Source organism: Moschus berezovskii, chromosome 7 (assembly GCF_049115385.1).
Source record: "Moschus berezovskii isolate FMDL1 chromosome 7, NW_MosBer_1.0, whole genome shotgun sequence".
NCBI lineage: Eukaryota > Metazoa > Chordata > Mammalia > Artiodactyla > Moschidae > Moschus > Moschus berezovskii.
In genome coordinates this window covers 29,678,050-29,694,958 of record NC_142466.1, presented here as the reverse complement: position 1 = coordinate 29,694,958, position 16,909 = coordinate 29,678,050, and the positions used below count along the sequence as shown (strand labels likewise).

The 16,909-nt window shown below is 40.8% G+C and overlaps 1 protein-coding gene across 1 annotated transcript; it reads right to left on the bottom strand.

Moving 5' to 3' along the window:
• Positions 1 to 1,391: 1,391 nt before the first annotated feature.
• LOC129557308 (interferon beta-2-like) lies at positions 1,392 to 1,952 on the bottom strand. Its single transcript, XM_055427874.2, has one exon. The coding sequence runs from the start codon at positions 1,950 to 1,952 to the stop codon at positions 1,392 to 1,394; it is 561 nt and encodes a 186-aa protein (XP_055283849.2).
• Positions 1,953 to 16,909: the final 14,957 nt, after the last annotated feature.

Genomic DNA, 16,909 nt, shown 5'->3' with positions numbered 1-16,909 from the left:
CCACAGCTGGTGTCTTACCCAACTTCCGTCAGAAGGGGGAGCTCCGAGATCATCGTCTGCACAGTAACTTGGCTAACATTTCTTTTCAAAGCTGAATCGCTTAAAGGCAAGGCAGACTCCTAGGCATTTGCTCCAGGAGAAAATGCTCAGCACAGTGCATGATGGAAGCAGCTAATGACAGGAACAGTCACCAATTCAGGTTCTCGAAGGGTTCAGTACAAAGATGGTGTCCCAGCCATGGTGGCCTGGCACCCCATGTGCTCCTAGGGAAACTGTATTTTCCCAGGGTAAGCCCTAGGATAAGGGAGCGCCCCCTCTTCCCACCTGAACTTCCCTTTCTTCCCTGCTTTCTGTTTTTTCCCTTGGCCTGAAACCACTACATCTGTTACACCTGTCTTGGATTTGGGTTTAGAGAGTATGTGTCTTCAGAGATGCAGAGCAGCTGGAAAAGCAGATAGGATAGTCCTGTATGAACAAGGAAGGGGGAACCAGGAGCAGATTAGCTTTTCTGGGGGAAGAAATGAGGAAAAACAACTAGTTAGATGGCAGGGGTATCAAGCAGAGTCTTTTTTCCCTCTGGCGTCTATGCCCTAGGGAAGCAGACAGAGACCCTAGCTCTCCTAAGACAACCATACACTTTGGCTGTTTCATGAAGAGTGCAATAAAGGGACTGGTACTTAACAGTGTCACAGAAGTGCCAGGGAACTTCTCACCCTTGGGCATGGCTGGGTTGGGGGGGGAGGACACAAACATTTTAAAATCCTATGAGGGGGGATGTGGAAAGGAAAGTAGGCCATCCCACAGATAATAGGGATGAATTAAGGGCAAACACAAGAGCTGAAATATTCCTCCAGTTACCCTGACAGCCAGGCAAATTCTACCTTGAGGGTTAAAGAACCTGGGGCAGAGTGTAGAAGCAGTAGGCACCCCTGCTTCTAAGGCCACAGTCATCTGCTTGTGTCTACATTTTAATTCTGTAGAGGCTCAGGCCACGATTCTCCTAAAATCACTTCCCTCATCATTTTTTACCTTGTATATTCCACATGACTTCCTTTCATTTTAAATTCATCCAGGGCAGGGGCCAGAAACTCTACAACTCGGCAGGCTCATTCTATGAAGACTGGGTGCTCTGCAATTTTTAATATGAGTTGTCACATAAATCAAGTTGACATTAAAACTGCCACATTGACTTCTGTTTCATAAATAATTTATTTCTCATATAAAAGTTAAAATAAATAAATAATGCATAAATCAATTTAAAAATAGCTTAGTCTTTAACTGTCCACTGAAATCCAGCGCATTGCATTGTCAGTTACTTCAAGAGCCTCTGCTGACTGGAGTCTCACGTCAAAGTCACATTGTCCTTTCCCAGAGCCACAGGTGGGAGATGTTCAGTCACGGAGGTAACCTGTTAGGCTCTTCAGGAAAGAAAAGTTCATGAGGATTTGCACTCGCACGACTGTCCAGGCACACCTGTTGTACTCCTTGGACTTCAGGTACTGCACGAGGCTGAAGTAATATTTCTTCAGGTGAAGAACGGTTGTGTCTCCCATAGTGAAGTTTTTCTTCTGCATTATTTCCTTCTGGATTGGCTCCAGACGATTCATCTGCCCATAGAGTTCCACAAGGAGGTCCTCAACGATGGTCTCAGACCAGCCAGTGCTGGAGAAGTCTCTGGTGAGAATACCGAAGATCTGCTGGAGCATCTCATACATGACCAATACGGCATCTTCCTTCCGGAACTGCTGTGCCTGCTTCATCTCCTCAGGAACCTGGAAGTCCATCCTGAACTCGAGGCAATGTTGAGGAGTTGAAGGTAACTGCCACAGGAGTTTCTGACACACCGCAACGCTCCGCCTTTGTTGGAATCGAAGCAAGCTGTAGCTGCTGGAAAGAGCTGTGGTGGAGAAACACAGCAGGAGAGCCATCTGGAGGAGGCACCGGTAGGTCATGATGAAAACAGGCACGGGGCTACCTGTTCTGCTAGTAGGTGCTGAAGCTGAGTCTTCAAGAGTTTGCAGAGTGAGTGTCCTGCCTCCTTGAGTGTGGGCTACTTATACAGGATGGCCCTCCATTCTTTCCATTTGAGAGGAATTTCCCACTTTCAGTTCTCCCTTTCAGTTTTCCTGTGTCATTTAAATTATTAGTTGCCTCTAAAACTCTTTTTCTTTAAGTTCCTTGCTATTTTAATTTATATATACCATGGGAAAAAGATATACAAACTGAGAATTTCTAATGTTTTTAAAATTTCAATGAATTGCTGAATGTTAAAGAAAAATATAAGCCAAATCTTTTGAACTGATTATTATAGGATTCTTTCATTTGGAAAAGATTTTTCTTTTTCTTTTTCTCTTTTCATATGATGAGATTTGGGGAGAGGGGGCCTTGTTTGTAAGAGAGTTTTCTTTTTCATAAGAATTAGGTTTAATTCTCAATTCTGCTATTACCAAACAATAATACTTGCAGTTTATGATTTTAAAAGAGACACCTATTTTTTCTTTCTATAAGAGAATAATGTTAAACTAAGTTGATGAACAATAAATACATGATATATATATGATTTAAATTAAATACATGCAGTTTATGATTTTAAAAAAGGCAGCTATTTTTTTCTATCTAAAATAGAGTGATGTTCCTAGAGGGGTCGGAGGGGGCAGGGAGGTTCCAGAGGGAGGGGATATAGGTACACCTATGGCTGATTCATGTTGATGTATGGCAGAAACCAACACCATATTGTAAAGCAATTATCACTCAATTAAAAATAAATATATTTAAATAAAAAGAAAAAATAATGTATATAAAAACCAGAATGATGTTAAACTAAGTTGATCTGAATTTTTTGGCGGCCTTAGCATAAGCAGCAAGACAGCACATAACTTTATGAACCTTGTTGTTGCTTTTCAATCCCTAAGTCAGGTCTGACTTTTTGCGCCCCCAAGGACTGCAGCGCACCAGGCTTCCCTGTCCTCCAGTACCTCCCAGAGTGTGTTCAAACTCATGTCCATTGAGTCAGTGATGCCTTCCAACCATCTCATCCTGTCACCCCTTTCCCTCTTGCTCTCAATCTCTCCCAGCATCAGGGTGTTTTCTAATGAGTCAGCTCTTTGCATCAGTTGATGAAACGTTGGGGCTTCAGCTTCAGCATCAGTCCTTCCAGTGAATATTCAGGACTGATCTCCTTTAGGATGGACTGGTTTGATGTCCTTGCAGTCCAAGGGACTCTCAAGAGTCTTCTCCAGCCCTACAGTTTGAAAGCATCAATTCTTCGGTGCTCAGCCATTTTTACGGTCCAGTTCTCACATGCATACATGACTAGACAGACCTTTGTTGTCAAAGTGATGTCTCTGCTTTTTAATATGCTGCCTAGGTTTGTCATAGGTTTTCTTCCATGTAGCAAGTGTCTTTTAATTTCGTGGCTGCAGTCACCATCTGCAGTGATTTCCGAGTCCAATAAAATATTGCTTTATCTCAACTATCCAGAATATAACTGAAAACTGAAGACTAAGTAATATTTCTAAGCAGGCAAAATAAATGTTACCCAGGCCATTCATAAAAGTCCATGGTTCCTCTTGTAGGTGGCCTTTGTGACCATTATTGAGGGTTAATGAATTTTTATTTTGTACATACTTCTAACAATCTAGTCTGATTTTCCATTCTCATGCAAATACATACCACCTTTAAGAGGAGATCTAGAAGGAAAATGGAGGAAAAAATATTAAGCAATCGGGATTGAGACAAGGGGTTCTAGTTCAATATTTCTGAGACTGTTTTTGTGTTTATATGTAGGTACTGATGCTGATAAGAAAGGAATCAGTAAGAAAAAATCAAATTATGATTTTCACATCTGGCTTATATAGATGGGGAGATGTACAGTACATTTTTAAAGATTTCAATATAAAAATAAGTTCTTGTAATTATGCTATTTAATACTTAATTAATAATTTTCTGTTTTTAGCAATACTTGCCTTATCTTTCAACCTGAATTTACTAAGTTTTCACAATATGCAACCGTAGCACGAGATGATGCAGACTGTGATCCTCACTCTCCTGGGTTGTATACTTAAGTAGGAGAGAAGAACATTAATCAAAGAAATACACAAAAGTAAAAATGCAGTGGGCTTCCCCAGTGGCTCAGAGGTAAAGAATCCAGTAAGGGAGACAAGGGAGATGCGGGTTTGATCCCTGAGTTAGGAAGATCCCCTGCAGAAGGAACCACCCACTCCAGTATTCTTGCCTGGAAAATTCTGTGGACAGAGGAGGCTGGTGCACTACAGTCCATGGGGTCGCAAAGAGCTGGACATGACTGAGCAGCTGAGCAGAGCACAGAAATGCAGTGGTAACCAGTGTGACGAAGGAGAGGGATAGTGCTGTGGGCACCTATGATATAAGGACATAATGTAGTAGAAGAAATCAAAGAAGACTGTCCTGAGGTAAGGACCCTGGAACTGAAATCAGGAGGAAGGTCAGATGGGACTGCGTGTGCTAAGGCCTTGTGGTGGGAGGGCACATGTCAGGGTAATGGACTGGACTGAAGGCCACTGTGACTTTTAAGTCAGAAAGTGGTCAGTGAAGACCTGAGATGAGGCCAGAAGGCAGGCAAGAGCCAGACAGCACACAGATTGTGAGACCATGTAAGAAGTTTTTCTTTATCCTGAGAACAGTAGAAGCTATGGAGGGGTTTTTGTGGGGCTAAGTAACTTAATTCGATTTGAGGGAAAAAAGATAATCTCTCTACAGGAAGCAATAAGTAAAGGACAAAACACTTAAAGAATGAGCGCAGGCAGAGTAGTCAGGAAATTTACCCAATTGTAGGCCTAGGCGCTAGTGGTAGAGAAGAATTAATTCATTTCTGTGAAATCTCTCATTTCCTGACAGGACCAGAAGCTGAAGAAATTCTCCATCATTTTACAGTTTACATCAGTACTACTGGTTATTATAATTTTAGTGTCTACTTAGTGTACAGGAACATTACTTCTATTGCACCAAACTGAAGTAGAGGCTGGAAGTATCTGGGTAAAGGTATCCTGACCTCCAGGTTTCTCATCATCAATAGATCTCCTGTCTTCTGATCTTTACAACTGGCTGAACAAACTATATCTCCCAAATCTCCCAGAGAGGGACTATCTATTGGTGATGTCCAGGAGTTGGTGATGGACAGGGAGGCCTGGCGTGCTTTGATTCATGGGGTCGCAAAGAGTCGGACATGACTGAGCGACTGAACTGAACTAAACTGAAGGTATTCCTAAGAAACTACTGTGCTTGAGCTGTGCTGATGCAATGTGGAGTAGAGAGGAAGCAATTCCTCCTTCCTTCTAAACTGGGTGAGTGGGGAAGATGCCTGTGTCATTCACTCAAATGAGTGAGGAGTACTAAGAATGGAAAAGATAAAGCAACCAATCCAAAAAATGATTCTGGGAAGAGGACAGTGGCGGTGGTATAATTTTAAATTTCTATGAGTTCTCACAAAGAAATAGACATTGCCACCAGATAGAAACAAAAACCCTACTGAGCATGTAACTCATTGACATGAGCCACAAAAATGCAAGCAGATGAGGACAAATCACCAGTTGCCACAGGACCAGCCTGAGAGGAGCATCCATGTGGGAGAAAGCAGAGGAAAGCAAGGGACCTAAGAACCCTAAAGTAGCTAAGGGGTATTTACTGGAAAGCCATCTGGGCCAGTCTGAAAACAGCAGCTGAAACTGGAAGGGACTTGGCTCCATGTTTTAGCTGTTGAGTTGCGATGATACCTCGGTAAGCTCTGAAAGGCATTGAAATTGTCTAGGAGACCAGCACGGTTCAAATCAACCAGGCACAGCTCCACTTTGGAAATGGATCTACACTGAGGAGTAAGTGCTAACAGTGGGATCAAATTTTAGCAGGATATAAACAGGAGAGACGAGGAGCGAGAAGACCAGACCAGGGTGAGAGGTGGGAAACTCAGAAAGCAAGCAGCCATATTTTTGAACATTTTACAGAAGCAGCAGAAGGGGGAGCTCTGTAAAACTAGAAAAGTCACCCTTAACTACTTCTTCTATTGTAGAAACTGAGGAAACATAAACTCTTGTAAAATCAAGCAACAGAATAGTAGTATTAAGATTAAATTTCATACAGGTTATTGTTAGAAAAAAGAGAATAAGGTGCCAGACTAATAGCTCTACAGATAATGGGAATATACCAGGAATACATGCAAACAAAACAGATTGGTTTAGTGTTACCAGAGGAGTATTTAAATATTTAAAAATTACATAAAACAACATAAACAATATTAGACAAATGCAGAAATGAGGTAATATATAGACAGGAAATCATTAGAAATAAAGAAAAAAACTAAATTTTGTTGAATAAGGCATAGTCACAAGATAAGAAGTTATGGAAAAATCTGTTAATTGAGAAAAGTTTTAATATGGAAAAATATTAGCAAATCAATAGCATATAAAAATATCATATATTGATCAAGGGGAATTACTTTTAGGACACTGAGGATGTCTATATTATATGATTCATAGTGAAAAAGACAAATTAAATATCCATCAGTAGGGAACTGACAAAGTAATATTATCATACAGACCAAAATGGAATACTTTATAGCCGTTAAAAGGAAGATCAGGTGATATATAGACATACATTCAAGAATACTTAATAAAAAGAGCCATATCACATGAAATGCCAGGCAGGATGAAGCACAAGCTGGAATCAAGATTGCCGGGAGACATATCAATAACCTCAGATAGACAGATGACATCGCACTTATGGCAGAAAGTGAAGAACTAAAGAGCCTCTTGATGAAAGTGAAAGAAAGTGAAAAGGCTGGCTTAAAAGTCAACTTTCAAAAAACAAAGATCAAGGCATCCAGTCCCATCAATCCATGGCAAATAGATGGGGAAACAATGGAAAGACTGAGAGGCTTTAATTTTGGGGGCTCCAAAATCACTGCAGATGGTGACTGCAGCCAGGAAATTAAAAGACGCTTGCTCCTTGGAAGAAAAGTTGTGACCAATCTAGATAGCATATTAAAAAGCAGAGACATTACTTTGCCAACAAAGGTCCATCTAGTCAAAGCTATGGTTTTTCCAGTAGTCATGTATAGATGTGAGAGTTAGACTATAAAGAAAGCTGAGCACTGAAGAATTGATGCTCTTGAACTGTGGTGTTAATGAAGACTCTTGAGAGTTCTTTGGATTGCAAGGAGATCCAACCAATCCATCCTAAAGGAAATCAGTCCTGAATATTCATTGGAAGGACTGATGCTGAAGCTGAAACTCCAATACTTTGGCCACCTGATGCAAAGAACTGACTCTTTGGAAAAGACTCTGATGCTGGGAAATATTGAAGGCAGGAGGAGAAGGGGGTGACAGAGGATGAGATGGTTGGATGACATCACCGACTCGATGGATATGAGTTTGAGCAAGCTCCGGGAGTTTGTGATGGACAGGGAAGCCAGGGGTCCTGCAGTCCATGGGATCGCAAAGAGTCAGACATGATTGAGTGACTGAACTGAACTTAATAATGGACATGATATTATTATTAACTTTATAAATTAATAAAGATACACATATATATGCTGATATATGCATGCAATTTTTTATCACTGGGCACTTTCACTCATCTATTGGTAGTAGATATCCTAGAATAAGAATGCAACAAGGAGGAAAATTCTTTCACTTTGTGCCTTTAGAACTGTTTGTACATGGATTTTTTTTTTCCCATAAAAAGAGAATATCTGGGAGATAGGATTCTTAGGCATTTTTATCACTTAGTGCACTTTATCTGCATGAAAGAATAAAATAATGTTACTAAATGTTTAGCTTTCTTTTCTCATTTTTAAACTTTTTCCTATAATGAACACATATTGTGTGATTACAAAATAAAAAACACTTAGTTATATTCAAAATCAGGGCATAAAATTATACATACAATGCAACTATGTAAAAGCATGTAGAGAAAAAAATTAATTAAAGGAAATATACCAGTATTTTAATAATGATTATGTTTTATTAGTGAAAGTAAAGGGTGATTTTTTTTTTCTTGCAAGGTTTCCAACTGGTGAATGTATTCTTTCATTATTAACTAATCTGGGTTAATAAATGCAGCATTTTTGGGTTTATTAATTTCATTCAAAATCTGCAATGACCAGAATAAATATATGCAAGATAAATCAGTGTAATTTAAAATTTTCAGATAGCCACATCAAAAGAATAAAAAGAAACAAGTATATTTTATTTAACACAATATATCTTAATGCTATCATTTCAACATAAACCAATATAAACTTATTAATGAGATAGGTACCTTCTTCTTTTTCATAGTGCAAAATACAGCACATACTTTCAGGTATAGTACAGCTCAGTCAAGTGCTCAATCGGCCACATGGGGTTGTTGGCTCCATGGTGACCAACACAGCTCAAGATGGAGGGAGCAATAGGAAAATAAGATCAATATTAAAAATCAACCACTTCTTTTTATATGATCAACAAGAAGTTGGAAAATGACATTTAAAAATGACACCATTGACAATAACATAAAAAGTCTACTACTGAGAAACTGTCATAGCTGGAGGTGCCTAAGAAGATATGGCAGTTAAAGGTAATGGGGCATCCTAAATGACATCCCAGAACAGAAAAAGAACATTAGGTTAAAAACTAAGGAGATCTGGGAATTCTCAGGAGATTTAGAGATTAGGACTCTATGCTTTCAGCGCATGGGGCCTGAGTTCCATCCCTGGTCAGAGAACTAAGATCCCACAAGTCTCACAACCAAAAATAATAAATAAAAAGTTGCTGCAACCAGAGTGTGTGTGGTGGGGGGGTAGGGGGAGAGGCATTAAGGAGTTCTTAATAAAGTGTAGACTAGTTAACTTTTAATTAATTAAGTTATGACTGGACTGGGTCTCTGTTGCAGCCTGTGGGCTTCTCTAGTTGGAGCAAGCGTGGGCTCATCTCTAGTTGAGGTGCTCAGGCTCCTCATGGTGGAGCTTTCTCTTGCTGCAGAGTGCAGACTCTAGGGCACGGGCTGAGTAGTTGTGGTGCACAGGCTTAGTTGCCTCACAGCTTATGTAATCCTCCCCGACTGGGGATGGAACCTGTGTCCCCTGCATTGGCAGGTGGATCCTTGACCACTGGCCCAGCAGGGAAGTCCTAGACTTTAATCCTTTTTAATGTTTCATTGACAGGCCAAATTACCTTCCCTTTGGGCATCTAAGTACAAGTCTATAATTGAAACTTGATTCAGATTAGATGGCCAGAAACTAATGAAACATAGAAGATTTCTCTGTTACACTGAGATTGCCTTTTTTTCATCTTGATCATCAATAAGGATTAAGCAACTTGTCCAACTAATTCTTCTGAGTGAGCAAAATCCATGTAAGCACGTGATGAGGTGGTCAGCGTCAGTGAGAAGGGAATACAGAGTCTACAATAGGAGACTGCCACGGCCACCTCCTACTGAGACTCACACTGTCATTAATGAGCAAATATTTATTTAGCAAATGTTTCTTAACCACTTCATAAACAAACAAAAGAAGCAAATGCTGCCAATTTATTGGACTATTTTAAAAATGTCTCTCAACAAACTTTTGCTACTGGCTTGATTATATATTTTTCACATTCTTTCTGAGGTTTTTTCCAACATATTTATTATTTATTGTTGTTGCAAGAATGAATAAAACACTTTTTTCATTAAATTTTTCTACCGCTTAAGGACTAGGTTTTCCTTGCATTTTCATACACAAACACATATCAAAATAATTTTGGTTTTTAATCTGGCTAAATTTACAAATGCTGTATCTAAAAGTATTTGGTTGGATTTTCAAATTTTTAAATAAACAAATATATTGTCTGCAAATAAGAATTTTAAAGGACTGAAGATGTTAAGTGTGATGATCGTATAGAGCAACTGCTATTTGGTGTATGAAATTATACTTTAAAAAACATTTTGTAGCAAAGCTGAAATATGCATAGCCTTGGAGAAGGCAATGGCAAGCCACTCCAGTACTCTTGCCTAGAAAATCCCATGGACGAAGGAGCCTGGTAGGCTGCAGTCCATGGGGTCGCTACGAATCAGACATGACTGAGCGACTTCACTTTCACTTTTCACTTTCACACATTGGAGAAGGAAATGGCAACCCACTCCAGTGTTCTTGCCTGGAGAATCCCAGTGACAGGGGAGCCTAGTGGGCTGCCGTCTATGGGGTCACACAGAGTCGGACACGACTGAAATGACTTAGCAGCAGTAGCAGCATGACCTAGTAAGTGCAGCAATCACCCTGGGAAAAAAATCAGGTGACTATGCATCAGGATATAAGTAAAGAATATTTATACCAGCACTATTGATAACAGTACCAAACACGAAATGACCTAAATATCCTTTAAAATGGCATAAATAAATAAGTTGTTATCTATGCTTATAATAGGTCTGTTAATAACAATGTACAAAACACAATAAACACACATAGTGGTAAGAGAAACACAACTCAAAAGAAAACATAGACCATTTATATAAATGACAACAAAATTTAAAAATAGGCCAAACTAAACTGCAATACTTTGGCCACCTCATGCGACAAGTTGACTCACTGGAAAAGACTCTGATGCTGGGAAAGGTTGGGGGCGGGAGAAGGGGACGACAGAGAATGAGATGGTTGGATGGCATCACCGACTCTGTGGACATGAGTTTGAGTGAACTCCAGGAGTTGGTGATGGACAGGGAGGCCTGGCGTGCTGTGATTCATGGGGTCGCGGAGAGTCGGACACGACTGAGCGACTGAACTGAACTGAACTGAACTGAGACAGGAGACATTTTTCTCAGCAACCTAGAGAGCTCCTGTGAAGCTTCAGGACCACGATGGAAAGGCCGTCTCCCGCTTGAGGGAAGAGCGTGTCTTCCCGCCTTCCAACTGCGGGCTCGCTATCGCCCTCTCAGCACCTGAGGCTGACTCTGCCCAGGCGGGGGTTGCCCTGTGCTCACAGCCAACAGCAGGTGGGCCCAGACCCTTTCCTCAGGCCTCCCACCTGGTGTGGAGAGGCACAATATCCAGAGAGATCTAAGTGCCCCTGGTTGCATTCTTCTCTCTTCTCCTTTCTCAGACCCTGGACATTGTCACAGGCCTTGAATAAACTCATTGCCCAATTTTTCTCTTGCTCACTTCAGGATGAAGCTGGAACTAGGTAGTTCGCTGGGGGCCCTCTCTGCCTAGCTCTCCTAAGTCCTCCAGAACATACCAGAGGACTACACCAGAGGACCCTACACTCTGCACCCCTGTCACTCTCAGAATGCTCATCAGAGGGTTGACGGCCCAGGAACAGGCAGGAGCAGCCCATGCCTTGTTTTCACTGTTTGCTGCCAGGACCCACTGCTGCTGGACACTCAGACTGGCTCTTTCAGAACACGCCTGTCTGCATCAAGCCTGCATTTACTCTTCCCTTCAGATCCCAGGCCGTTCTCTGAGCTGGACTTTAATTCTCAGAATCACTATCAGGGGTGCATTGAGTCGGGCCAACTTAAGGTTGAGAAGAGAGTTAAAAGGACAACACATTGGCTGCAGATGCTGAACAAGCCTCAGAGGCCCCCTTCTGCTGACACGTGAGCAAGTCTCACTGTGTGGGTTCTGGGTGAGTTTCCTGTCTCTGAGGCAGTTTACGAATCTTCTTTAAAGTGAAACAGCCCAAAGCAAAGCTCTGTACATACTTAAAACCGACAAATGACTTGAGTTTTGTTACATCATCAGGGATTGCCTAATGAACCCCAGAAGGCAAAAAAAGCAACGAAGTTGATGCAACAAGTGAAAAGGAAACTAAATGCAAGCTGCCAAAAGGGATTTCAGGATCTAGGCTGGGAATCCCCTCTGGCCTGGCCTCCTGGCTGAGTTGAGTGCACAGAGCAGAGGATCCTCCTGACTGCCTGCCAGACACCTGTGTCTTCCTGGCTGAAACTCTGAGCTCTAAAACTGCAGGGAAAACCAAGAATCCAGTGAGGGTGGGGGTGTGTCTTGTAGACAGCTGGCCTGTGTGCCACGTAGGAACGTTTCCGTCTAGAACTCTGGGTATTGTTGCAACAGGCTTGGCCTTGTCATCCCAGTGAATGGCTATTTCTCCTCTCGCTATTCAGTGGGTGAGCTGCAGGAATCTGTCTCTGAACAACTCTCTGGGAACTGCCTCATCCTCCTGACCACAGACCCAGAACATCAGGAAATAATCTAACCGGATTCAAACCAAAGAGTTAATATGTAAGGAGCACTTGGGAAGTGTCTTGTACCATCCTGAGCATGTTGTATAAATTAAAGCAATTAATCTTACCACACTTTCAAGAGGAGCTTTTATGATTATCTTAGTTAAGACAGTTATTGCAGTTAAGACACAATGCAGAAAATTTATAACTAGGCAATCTAAGTACTAATGAAGAAAAATCTCAAAGATCTATTTGCAAAGAAATATAAATGAGAAACTGAAGTCATAAAAAATGATATTTTGTGATATATTTCAATATGTCCCTATGTATAGATTTATTAACTAATATGAAAATGTCTGGAAGGATACTCATTAAATTGTTAACAGTATAGGATTAGGGTGCATCCTCTAGAGGTCAGGGGTAGGCATTCCTTTGTATGAATCATTTAAAAGTTTAGCAATGACATGTGTGTTTAATATATATAAAGAAGCTTAAGAAGCCCTCTTTAGTTCTTTAGAGTCATATTTATCCTGGCAGCTACTGGTTCTCACATCTCTTAGCTGTCTCTGCAATCCCCAGCCTGCCTTGCTATTTTTGCTCGTTTTGAACACTTCAGAGAGACTCTTTTCGCAAGAGTGGCCAAATGTAGAAAACTTACTTTCCTTTCAACATCCTACTCCAGGATCCTAGATTCCACATATGCAAATTGACCTCCCATGATGTTTGTGGTTCTCCACTAATCCTTGAAAGTGGTCTGGTTCTTACAGGCCCCAAGCAGGCAACTGTGTCCATGACCTGGGCTTTTCTCCACTCATCTCCCTCCCACCTCTAATCTAAGAATCACATTCTTTCCCTCCTTGTCCCTTGTCCCTTGTTTCTTCTATGACTGAGAGTGGGTAACCCTGTTCCCTCTTTATTCAGGAGGCTTCAGTTCAGTTCAGTTGCTCAGTCATGTACGACTCTTTGCGACTGCATGGACTGCAGCACGCCAAGTCTCCCTGTCCATCACCATCTCCCAGAGTTTACCCAAACTCATGTCCATTGAGTCAGTGATACCATCCAACCATCTCATCCTCTGTCGTCCCCTTCTCCTCCTGCCCCCAATCCCTCCCAGCATCAGAATCTTTTCCAGTGAGTCAACTCGTCACATGAAGTGGCCAAAGTATTAGAGTTTCATCTTTAACATCAGTCCTTCCGATGAATACCCAGGATTGATCTCCTTTAGAATGGACTGGTTGGATCTCCTTGCAGTCCAAAGGAATCTCAAGAGTCTTCTCCAACACCACAGTTCAAGAGCATCAATTTTTTGGCCCTCAGCTTTCTTTATAGTCCAACTCTCACATCCTTATATGACTACTGGAAAAACCATAGCTTTGACTATACGGACCTCTGTTGGTAGTGTAATGTCTCTGCATTTTAATATGCTATCTAGGTTGGTTATAATTTTCCTTCCAAGGAGTAAGCGTCTTTTAATTTCATGGCTGCAGTCACCATCTGCAGTGATTTTTGAGCCCCCCAAAATAAAGTCGGCCACTGTTTCCCCATCTATTTGCCACAAAGTGATGGGACCTGATGCCATGATCTTAGATTTCTGAATGTTGAGCTTTAAGCCAACCTTTTCACTCTTCTCTTTCACTTTCATCAAGAGGCTTTTTAGTTCCTCTTCACTTTCTGCCATAAGGGTGGTGTCATCTGCATATCTGAGGTTATTGATATTTCTCCCAGCAATCTTGATTCCAGCTTGTGCTTCTTCCAGCCCAGCATTTCTCATGATGTACTCTGCATATAAGTTAAATAAGCAGGGTGACAGTATACAGCCTTGATGTACTCCTTTTCCTATTTGGAACCAGTCTGTTGTTCCATGTCCAGTTCTAACTGTTGCTTCCTGACCTGCATACAGGTTTCTCAAGAGGCAGGTCAGGTGGTCTATATTCCCATCTCTTTCAGAATTTTCCACAGTTGACTGTGATCTACACAGTCAAAGGCTTTGGCATAGTCAGTAAGCAGAAGTCTATGTTTTTCTGGAACTCTCTTGCTTTCTAGATGATCCAGCAAATGTTGGCAATTTGATCTCTGGTTCCTCTGCCTTTTCTAAAACCAGCTTGTACATCTACAAGTTCACACTTCATGTATTGCTAAAGCCTGACTTGGAGAATTTTGAGCATTACTTTACTGGTGTGTGAGATGAGTGCCACTGTGCAGTAGTTTGAGCATTCTTTGGCGTCACCTTTCTTAGGGATTGGAATGAAAACTGATCTTTTCCAGTCCTGTGGCCACTGCTGAGTTTTCCAAATTTGCTGGCATATCGAGTGCAGCTTTCATCGCATCATCTTTCAGGATTTGAAATAGCTCAATTGGAATGCCATCACCTCCAGTAGCTTTATTCGTAGTGATGTTTTCTAAGGCCCGCTTGACTTCATCACATTCTAGGATGTCTGGCTAGGTGAGTAATCACACCATCGTGATTATCTGGGTCGTGAAGATCTTTTTGTATAGTTCTGCTTCCCTGGTGGCTCAGAGTTTAAAGCATCTACCTGCAAAGTAGGAGACCCAGGTTCAATCCCTGGGTCAGGAAAATTCCCTGGAATAGGAAATGGCAACCCACTCCAGTATTCTCGCCTGGAGAATCCCATGGATGGAGGACCCTGGTAGGCTACAGTCCACAGGGTCGCAAAGAGTCAGACACGACTGAGCGACTTCAAGTTCTTTCTTTCTTTTCTGTGTATTCTTTCCACCTCTTCTTAATATCTTCTGCTTCTGTTAGGGTCATACAATTTCTGTCCATTATTGAGGCCATCTTTGCATGAAATGTTCCCTTGGTATCTCTAATTTTCTTGAAGAGATCTCTAGCTTTTCCCATTCTATTGTTTTCTTCTATTTCTTTGCACTGATCACTGAGGAAGGCTTTTCTATCTCTCCTTGCTATCCTTTGGAACTCTGCATTCAGATGGGTATATCTTTCCTTTTCTCCTTTACTTTTGGCTTCTCTTCTTTTCACAGCTATTTGTAAGGCCTCTTCAGAGAGCCATTTTGCTTTTTTGCTATTTCTTTTTCTTTGAGATGGTCTTGCTTCCTGTCTCCTGTACAATGTCATGGACCTTTGTCCATAGTACTTCAGATACTCTGTCTGTCAGATCCAGTCTCTTAAATCTATTTCTCACTTCCACTGTATAATAATAAGGGATTTGATTTAGGTCATACCTGAATGGTGATTTTCCCTACTTTCTTCAAATGAAGTCTGAATTTGGCAATAAGGAGTTCATGATCTGAGCCACAGTCAGCTCCTGGTCTTGTTTTTGCTGACTGTATAGATCTTCTCCATCTCTGGCTGCAAAGAATATAACCAGTCTGATTTTGGTGTTGGCCATCTGGTGATGTCCATGTGTAGAGTCTTCTCTTGTGTTGTTGGAAGAGGGTGTTTGCTATGACCAGTGCGTTCTCTTGGCAAAACTCTATTAGCCTTTACCCTGCTTCATTCTGTACTCCAAGGCCAAATTTGCCTGTTACTCTAGGTGTTTCTTGACTGCCTACTTTTGCATTCCAGTCACATATAGTGAAAAGGACATATTTTTTGGTTGTTAGTTCTAAAAGTTCTTGTAGGTCTTGATAGAACTGTTCAGCTTCTTCAGCATTACTGGTTGGGGCATAGACTTGAATTACCATGATATTGAATGATTTGTTTTGGCAACGAACAGAGATCATTCTATCATTTTTGAGATTGCATCCATGTAAAGCATTTTGGACTCTTTTGTTGATGATTATGGCTACTCCATTTCTTCTAAGGGATTCCTGCCCACAGTAGTAGATACAATGGTCATCTGAGTTAAATTCACCCATTCCAGTCCATTTTAGTTCGCTGATTCCTAAAATGTCGATGTTCACTGTTGCCATTACCTGTTTGACCACTTCCAATTTGCCTTGATTCATGGACCTAACATTCCAGGTTCCTATGCAATATTGCTCTAACGTAGAGCAATTTCTGTATTAGAGCAATATTGCTGGAGGCTTCATGTTGATCGAAGCAGTGGCACCTCAATGTCCTAGGAATTGTCATATTTTTACCCATAATATACTTGAAGTTTAAAAAAAGGACAGTTTCACTTAAGAAGATCCTTAGTGAAACAGCAAGATGACAAATTTTATAAAGTCTGAACTTTGGAGTATACATTTTTAAAATATTCTCTGTTGTAGTCTTTGCAGTCTGTGTAATATGCTATGTGACAAGCACCTCTGCTGCATGCACAAAGATTGTTCTGAGGGGAAGAACATGGATGATGACTATTTGAGTTGTGAGCTAAACTAGCCATTCTCTTTATAACGTCTAGTTTTACTCTAGAGAATGACAGATAGTTAGATTATGGTTATTCACAGGTGGGCATCTGACAGATATTTTCTTATACTATTTCTATTAATGGTATTTAAATATTCATGTTGAATTAATGAATGAGGCCAATCTATTTTCAATTCATGTTTCCAGGATATGAATTGATCTCAGTGTGCAACTTTGCTTCTGGAAGTTTGAGGACTAGTGATTTAATTTCCATAACTTACTAAATTTCTTATTTTATGTTTTAATTTTGACCTGATATAATTTATCGGCATGATGTTAAATCTCTAAATGGTGCTCTAAAATGATTTTAAAATTAATTGCAGGCATTGTGATCTGGGCACACAACTTATACAAATATTTTTGCCCTGGAAGAATTATGGATATTCTCTGTGAAGTCTAAGGTATGATAATTTT

Coding starts and splice junctions, on each gene's coding strand:
- LOC129557308 (XM_055427874.2), bottom strand. CDS start 1,952: ATGACCTACCGGTGCCTCCTCCAGATGGCTCTCCTGCTGTGTTTCTCC.